The sequence below is a fragment of the Primulina eburnea genome, chromosome 6 (assembly GCF_022965805.1).
Source record: "Primulina eburnea isolate SZY01 chromosome 6, ASM2296580v1, whole genome shotgun sequence".
Taxonomy (NCBI): domain Eukaryota; kingdom Viridiplantae; phylum Streptophyta; class Magnoliopsida; order Lamiales; family Gesneriaceae; genus Primulina; species Primulina eburnea.
This window is the reverse complement of record NC_133106.1, coordinates 30,781,820-30,791,403: the sequence shown is the minus strand read 5'-3', so window position 1 is coordinate 30,791,403 and position 9,584 is coordinate 30,781,820. Positions and strand designations below refer to the sequence as shown.

At 37.1% G+C, this 9,584-nt stretch overlaps 1 protein-coding gene across 1 annotated transcript; it reads right to left on the bottom strand.

The window, feature by feature from the left end:
- Window positions 1-5,316: 5,316 nt before the first annotated feature.
- LOC140834207 (LRR receptor-like serine/threonine-protein kinase RPK2) lies at window positions 5,317-8,513 on the bottom strand. The gene has a single exon (XM_073198919.1). The coding sequence runs from the start codon at window positions 8,146-8,148 to the stop codon at window positions 5,455-5,457; it is 2,694 nt and encodes an 897-aa protein (XP_073055020.1). The 5' UTR covers window positions 8,149-8,513; the 3' UTR covers window positions 5,317-5,454.
- Window positions 8,514-9,584: the final 1,071 nt, after the last annotated feature.

Here is a 9,584-nt window from a genome sequence, read left to right as displayed (position 1 = left end):
GATTAGTTGGTCGAGACCGACTTCTGTACCAGAAATACGCAGTTTCATGGGCTTAGCCGGATACTACAGAAGATTTATCAAAGATTTCTCCAGTATTGCAAAACCAATAACTCAATTAACACAAAAGAATGCACCATTTGTTTGGTCAGAGGAGTGTGAGTCTAGCTTTGTTGAATTGAAGAAAAGGCTGACCAGTGCTCCAGTATTGACGATACCTTCAGGTACAGGTGATTTTGTTGTATATTGTGATGCTTCTCATAGAGGTTTGGGATGTGTTCTTATGCAGCGAGGTCATGTGATCGCATACGCCTCGAGACAATTGAAGCCACATGAAGTTCGATACCCCATTCATGATCTTGAATTGGCGGCTATCGTGTTTGCATTAAAGATTTGGCGTCATTATCTCTATGGCGAGAAATTTGAGATCTTTTCCGATCACAAGAGCTTAAAGTACCTATTTTCTCAATCAGAATTGAATATGAGGCAACGTAGATGGCTAGATCTTCTGAAAGACTTTGACTGTGAAATCAAATATTATCCAGGAAAGTCAAATGCAGCAGCCGATGCCTTGAGTCGTAAGGTATGTTCTTTGTCCTTATCGACGATAGGTGTTAACAAGTTAGTTGAAAATTGCTGTACATCTGGATTAGAATTTGATACAGATAGTAAGCCACTACGACTCTTTACGATCCAAGTTGAGCCCAATTTGATTATGAGGATTAAGGAAGCACAAAGAACTGATCAGAATGTGCAAAGATCAATCCAAATGGTCAGATCAGGGCATGTATCAGAATATCAGGTACGAGATCATGTGTTGTACGTGAATAACCGTCTAGTTGTGCCAGATGTTGCAGATTTGAGACAGCAGATTCTGACGGAGGCACATTGTAGTCGGTTCAGCATCCATCCTGGTGGCAGAAAGATGTACAATGACTTGAAGACACAGTTCTGGTGGAAGCAAATGAAGTCAGACATTGCCGAATTTGTGTCTAAATGCTTGAACTGCCAACAGGTGAAGGCCGAGAGGAAGAAGCCGGGGGGTTTACTTCAGAGTTTATCCATTCCAGAATGGAAATGGGACCACATTTCCATGGATTTCGTGACGAAGTTACCTCGATCATCCAGAGGTTGCGATGCGATTTGGGTCATTATTGACAGATTGACCAAATCTGCTTGTTTCATCCCTTATAGAATGACGTATAGACAGGATCAGATGGCGGAGATTTATATTCGTGAGGTAGTCAGATTGCATGGAGTGCCGAAGTCTATCGTATCAGATCGTGATCCACGATTCACTTCACACTTCTGGCACAGTTTACAGCAGGCATTAGGTACGACCTTACACCTTAGCACTGCTTACCATCCTCAGACAGACGGACAGTCAGAACGGACTATCCAGACATTAGAGGATATGTTGAGAGCCGTCGTGCTAGATTTTGGCATTAGTTGGCAAGATTCCCTACCTCTTTGCGAATTCTCGTACAATAATAGCTATCAAACAAGCATTGAGATGGCACCGTTTGAAGCTTTGTATGGCAAGAGGTGCAGATCTCCGCTATATTGGGATGATGTTTCAGAAGTACCAGAACTTGGGCCAGATATGATTCGTGACATGACTGAGAAGGTAAAGGTTATTCAGAAAAGAATGAAGACAGCACAGGATAGGCAAGCAAAGTACGCCAATATCAGACGTAGACCGTTAGTATTTGAGGTAGGAGATAGGGTATTCTTGAAAATTTCTCCTTTTAGAGGCGTTGTGCGATTTGGCAAACGTGGGAAGCTATCTCCTCGATACATTGGTCCGTACGAGATTCTTGAAAAGATTGGCGATCGAGCTTATCGACTTGCTCTTCCTCCTTCTTTATCCGGAATACATGACGTATTTCATGTATCAATGTTACGCAGATATATGCCAGATGTTTCTCATGTTATTCAACCGAACGAAGCTGAACTTGATCAAACCTTGAGCTATATAGAACGACCGATACAGATTCTTGATCGAAAGGACAAACAGCTCAGAACGAAGACCATTCCACTTGTGAAAGTTCAGTGGAGTCGACATGGCATTGAGGAAGCGACGTGGGAAACGGAAGAAAACATGAGGCAGAAACACCCCGAGTTATTTATATGATATGAGTATGTATTCAGTTTTAGATTATCAAACTGTTTTAGATACTTTGTATGGTTACTTCAGTTCGAGGACGAACTTCTGTCTTAGAGGGGGAGAAATGTAATGCCCAGAGCAATGATTGACATGTACGAATTCATAGATATGTTGTGAAGATTGTACATAACCATAAGAAATAAGAAATGATATCTATTGAGATTAGATTGACCGATATCGAGAATGTTGGATTATTTATATTTCGGTGAGACCGGAAGGACCGAACCAGGATCGGATCGTCCGATGCGTTCGGATCGTCCGTTCGGCGTTCGGAGCGTCCGAGCCAGGTGGCTGGACACATGGATGGCATGCAGAGTTCGGATCGACCGATCGTAGTTCGGATCATCCGAGACAGTTGGCTAGAGACGTGGAAGACATGCAGGATTCGGAACGTCCGAAGTGAGTTCGGAGCGTCCGAAGTGTGTCAGATCGGAGCGTCCGAAGTGGATCGGATCTTCCGATCATTGTCTATAAATAGAGGCGCGAGATTTCATTTGATTAGTAAGTGTTAAAGAAACATTTCCTAGAAAGTGTTAGACATTCTATTGCAGATTCATCTTCACGACTGTAACAGCAATTCTACGACGAAAGGTATAATACATGTTTTGTTTTGGGGAATCACGACTCAAATGAGATCACATTTGAGTTTCCCAACCAAAACCACATACGAGTTTTATTGTTTATATCTTGATATAGGTATTATTATTATAGATTTGTTTATAGATCTTGTATGCAAATCTCGCTATGCTTTGTTTACAGATCATGTTACATTGCATTAGATGTTTATTAGAACTTGTATTCAATTCTTATTATGCTTTGTTTACAGATCATGTTACATTGCATTAGATGATTATGCTTGTTTACAGATTTTGTATTCATGCATTAAGATAGGACAGTCTGGAGATCAGGCAGACTTCTAGATGTTCGGTTCTATCCCAGCTTAGGGGAAGATCACCGCCCCTTTGTAGACGTGGATACAGATCAGGCCGAAGTCTAGGAATAAGACGTACCGTCACCCCGATTGGGAGGGTAGGTGATAGATCGTCTTATTCACACCGGGATCCCTAGAGTTTTAGTCGAGTCGCATCTAGACATGATTAGGCTCGCATTTCATGATTTTATATGAATGACATTCATATCAGCATGTTTCATGTTTTATAGTATTTATATGCATGTTCACATGTTTATACTGGGATGTGTTCTCACCGGTTTTCCGGCTGTTGTTATGTCTGTATGTGTGCATAACAACAGGTGGGGCAGGATTTGGGTCGAGACAGAGATGATCGTGTTAGCGTGGAGATCTCGGGCCTAGCAGACGGACCAGTAGTTGTCTTTTGTTATGTGCTGTATTTTATTACTGGTTAGTTGAGGATATACGGAACAGGACATAGATTTTATGTTTGTATGTTGTAAATTAAATAAAGAACTTGTGCTTGTCTAGTTACATTTTGATTTAAATATAAAAGCGAAAAATTGACCCACATTTTAGAATAACAATCCATTTAATCCCAAGAAAAAGATTTAGAGCCCGGGTCCCCACAATCACCGTAAATGATATTAAAAGTTTTCATTTTAAAAATTGAAATTACATGTATATACATCATCATCGTCTAAAAGTATGAGTTTCATTTGTGAGTTTGTGTCCTTGTGTTTCTCAAGAAATTTATTGTATTCATGGGGTTAGTTGTCGTCTCAGACATCTTTCCGAGGTTATCTTGGTAATTATCTGAACTAGTTTAGTAAAATTTATTTTAGCTTGGTTTTACATGTAATGTTTAATTGTATTTATGTTTGTAAAATTTATGTTTTACTAACTATTGAAATCTGAATATGTGTTACCTATGATATTTTGTTTAGAGGAAAAAATTATAGTTATTTTTTTGAACTTTTTTATGATGATAAATATGATATTTTTTGTTTCCCCTCATAAAAATGTCTAGCTCTATCGCTTATTAATTAAATATATTAATTTCTCTGGAATTGTTATGTATCTTCGCTAATTTTTTATATCAAGTATTTAATAAACATTTTGAAACTATTATTATATACATCTATTTTAATAACTTCATTTTTCAAGAGTCTTTCATTCATTTTTACTTGGAGTTCAAACACAAATTCTTTATCATTAACAATTAATTCATGCACTCAATTATGCTCATTATATTATTACAGTAAGATTTGATTAGTTTGATTTATTTTAATTTTTATTTATAAAAGGAGGAAAAAAATAAAGATTAATTTCTACTTTTGAATTCAATGTACAAAACATTCTTTATAAAAATATGAATTATAGTGATCATTTATGAAAATTTATTAGAGATTAAAGGTTTTACAAACGATATTTTTATCTGATTATTTTGCACATCTTATTTAAATATTTGTTGATTACATATATTTAATTGGTTCACAATATTTTAAAATTTTAATCACTTGAAATTAATAATCAACAATATTAATTTATAAATGATGTATTTTGATATAAAATTAACTAACTGTAATATATAATTCTAAAAAAAAATAGAGAAAGACAAATTAATTATATATATATATATATATAGAAGTGGTTAAAAATTTAACAAATGCATAATTAAATAGAATTTTAATGTTTGTATTTTAAAATCAGCAGAATAATTTTTGTTAATTAACAAAATTTTAGTGGATAATCAAAATCTCAATCGTGTCGAACTTTCCATTTTTTGGAATGAAATATGATCAATATCAAACCTTATTCTTCAATGATATTTCCATGAGGTCCCTCTGTAAAAAAAAAAATCCCGAGAGGGCTTAGTTGATCCATGATTTTTCAATATTTGTGCTCTATTTACATAAAAATGTGTTTTGGGCATTGGTAAAATCTATTATTATGTTAATTTCTTTTTATTTCTTTCCCTTATAATAGATGTTTGGATGAATTACTATTATTCGATGAAAGAACACCAAAACTTCTCCATGACTTAAAAATAATCTCGGGATTCTTCAAATGGTTTAGAGTCAAATTGAATTAGTTTTAAATCGCAAAATATATGTATGTGAATTCCATTAGATAATGCAAGATTTTCTTGACCATTTGAATATAAATCAAGAATCATGTATACATTTATATGTAAACTTTAAATGTATGTAGTTTTCCAAAACTTGACAGAGGCAACAGAATAGGATCATTATTATGAAATCAACCTATTCTATGTCATCTTTACTTTTAAAAGCTACATGATCAGAAATCTAAACTTATGTTTTATTCCTTATGTCACAACAATTAATCAGTTCAGAGAATTCCCACCTTCTTGGAACTAGCCAGGGGCAGGAGATTGAAGCGCCTTCAATCGTTCGACGACTTGCTTCATCGTCGGTCTTGAAGAAAGTGATTCAACCGTACAAAAAATGGCCAAATGCAACATTTCTCCAAGTTTGTCCTGAGGACCAGAATCCCATAAAGTTTCCAGAAATACATCCTTGATCCGACCTTGATTCATCAGCAGGCATGCCCATGAAACGATGTTGAAGCCATCTTCATGTGAGTAAAATGAAGGATCGAGAACGGTCTTATCTGACATTAGTTCCAGCAGCACCACACCATAGCTATAGACGTCTGCCTTATTCGATACACGGCCAGTCAAGGCGTACTCTGGCGATATATAGCCGTACGTTCCAGCTACACGGGTGGTGGCGTGAGTTTCGGCGTTAGCAAGAATTTTTGACAGCCCGAAATCTGACAGATAAGCGTTATATTCATCATCCAGTAAGATGTTACTTGGCTTGATATCTCGGTGTATGATCCGGGGAATACATTGATCGTGAAGATAGGAAAGTGCAGAGGCTATGTTCAGAGCGATCTTGTGAAGTATGCTCCAATCAAACGGTCTATTTGCTCGTTCTCTGATGAATTTACGTAGATTTCCTCCGGGAAGGTAATTATATATCAAGAACATCTCGTCGTCGCTGGAACAGTACCCGATCAAAGTAATAAGATTCGGATGTCTGATTCGACCAAGGGTTTGGATTTCTGCATGAAACTGTGGAGCGCCTTGGTGCCGTTCGGCAGTGAGCCTTTTGACCGCCACCGTATTTCCAGGTGAAATGTCGGCCCTGTATGTTGCACCAAATCCACCAGTTCCGATACACTTGCTTTGGCTAAAATTCCAGGTTGCCTGAACAATGTTCTCGTATGTTAAACGTACCCCAATGGGATTGAAAAGTATGATTTTCCTTGACTCAGGTGATGCAGAAATCTCGACCCTCGAATTCTGTTGATTCTTTTTCATACAACAACATAATACAGCAACAAACACGAGAGAAAGTACACAAACGACTGCTGAAGATATAATGGCTCCCAAAATACGGGGGGAAAGCCCGTTTCTTTCACTTTTCAAATGGCGTCCTGCTTTAGGAACATGTTTTTTTGGCCTGTGACCACCTTTGTGCTGATGTGGTGGTGGTGCAGATGAATAGGCTGAAGTTAAGGGATAAAAATGGTTTTCCTGATGAATGCTACATAGTATCCTTTTGTCGACAGCTGATGTTTCCAAAAACAGAAGATTTCGCGAGTGGATCAATGGTATTTTTCCCGATACTCTGTCACAATTCAGCAAACACTGACAGGTGAAGTTGCTATCTTTCAAATCAAGCACAAACAAAGTATTTTCATTGCCAACAGATTTCGCCACTGATTCAGAAATTCCATTCTTAACGAAGACATGGACCAACGCTCGACCAAGTCTGTAAGGGTGTAGGTTAAGGTAATGAAGATCAAAGATCTCAGCGGTAAAAAAGCTGCCTTTGATATTTACCATCTTGAGGCTCTGACAACTGCTCGGACTTCTTGGAAAACTGCCTTTGAAATTGGCACAGGGGGCCTGAATAATCGTCAGCTTTGGAAGCTTTGTAATGTCATCAGTAATAAAACCTTCGAAAACGTTGTTATCATTCCATTCTATGCAAGATAGATCCGGAGACGCCTCGCCACGTGGACATCTCTTGCTCGGAAGAACATTAAAGTGACTTGAGAGGACAAGAACCTTTAGATTGACACAGTTATGAAGATTCATGGTTAAAGGACCGGTTAGGTTGTTTCTCGAAACATCTAAAACTTCAAGGCTTTGAAGTCTACCAAGCTCGTTGGGGATAACGCCATGTAACACATTCGAGGAAAGCAAAAGTGTCTTTAAACGGATACAATTTCCCAAAGCGCGCGGAATTTCTCCCTTGAGGAAATTAAATGAGAAGTCCAAATGCTCAAGATTCGCACAATCGTATCCTAAAGTACTCGGAACATATCCAACGAACCGATTAAAGGACAAATTCAACGTTCTTAACGACCATAAACAGCCAACGAATCCAGGAATATCCCCATTTATCTCATTTCGCGCCAAATTCAAAATCATTAAACCCTTACATTCCGAAAAGGAAGGTGGAAACTTCCCAAATATCTTGTTGAAAGCTAGATTAAGAACCCTCAAACTCCTCAGAACCGAGAAGTCAAATCCAGAAAAGTTCCCAACAATGAAATTCCCCTCAAGATCTATCACTTCAAGATTATTCAATCCCCACATTTCAACAGGGATTTCCCCATAAAGTTCATTGAATGGAAGTGATAGAATCCTAAGTTCTGTAAGGTTTCCAATAACAGGTGAGATTTTTCCCATCAACTTTCCATTTACTTGAGAACAATTTCTCCTGATATCAAATCCGTGAAAACAATGAGGAGCAAAGGAAAAGTTACCTCCTAAAGACAGCCCTGTGACTCTGAAATTTGAATCACAGGAAACTCCAAACCAAGAGCAGTGGTTGGGAGAATCATCATTCCAGCTTGCAAGAATCCCATTTGGGTCAGAAATCGATTTCTTGAATTCAAGTAGAGCCATTTTGTCATCAAGAATTTGCCCATAAACGGACAAAAAAATGCACAGAAGAATAAAACAAGAAACCAAACCCTTGGTTGCAGAAAACACGGAGTTCTCCCTCCCCATTGCACCCAATGACACCATTTTTCCCACTTTTCAGGAACTAAAACAGAACACTTGTCAGAAAAAAAAATGAAAAAATACCCAGAAACGAAGATTGAGACGAATTTCGTTGCTGTGCTCCTCAAAACAAAACCTTGAAATTTGAAATGGGAAAGGACCGAAAAGGGAAAGCAAGAGGAGAGGAAGCACGGCCCAAGAATCTTAAAAAGGAACACCAAAAAATGGAGTCTTGAGACAAAGTTTTCAAACAAGATCTTTCAGTTCTTGCAGAAAACTAGAGAATTTTCTGGTATATGGAAGCAGCAGACTCAATGGGTTCAGAAAAAGAGAAGATTTTTAAAGCTTCTTCTCCTCCTGCCGCAGATTTGCTTGTGTTTACTTGTTTGCTATGTTCAATACTATGTCTCAATCACAAACGCCCTTTAAGCCTGTAGGTTTTTTATAATGTGAAACAAGCAGGGCCCCAACTAGATTTAGGCAACTACAATCAATCTACATATTTAATAAAAAAATAAAAAAAAATTTAAAAAATATACAAATTTAATCACCACCCAAAATTAAACTTTTTTATTTTCTGAAAATTTATTTTTTTTCTCGTATATATTTCATATTATATGATATGAAAATTTGTAGAAATTACATAAACATTAATTTATTATTATAAGTGAGGCAAATATATTATGAAAATAAATAATAAAAAATTAATATTTTGGGAACATCTCGATAATGTGGGTTCCATGGGGACCAAAAGTGTACAACGTTAGGCGGGGGCCATTGTCGGAGGTGGAGCCATGCTTACGTGAAGTGACGACCACTCTGTGGGGCCCAGGGACCCACGGACACATCTCACACGTGGAGCGTCTCTGCGAAATATAACGGCTGATTGTTTGAATTTTGTACAGAACACGACGTCGTGTGGCCTACCGAAAATCTTTCGATTTCGTGGGACCCACAGAAAAAAGCCCACCCCGGGGGGATGGGGTGGGGGTGTGCCTATGACATATACAAACAATTTAGTTAAGATTTTGTGTAATTTTAGTTTATTTCGACAATTTGATGTGTATTCACTTGGGGATCAAGCGCGTAACCTTAGAATTTACAGTGAAATTATGTTAATCATATGTAGATAATTATTATTTACTGAAAATTAATGCAAAACAAGAATTGAGTTACTTTAATATAATATATATATATATAATAAAGTCGATGGGCACAAGAAAACAAATGAAAAAGTGAGAATGGGAAAATGTTTAAAGCATTTATTTTTCTAATAGCGCGAGATTGCATAAATCTGGCCAGATTACAAAATTTAAGAGAGAAACAATTAGTGAGGTAAAAAGAAAAAATAAGGTGGCTCAGTGGTAAATATTTTAGAAAAAATTACATTTTTTGGTTGTACATGTCTGATTTTTTCCGATTTTGATAGTTTATGTTGTCAAATTTTATTTTTAGTTCGT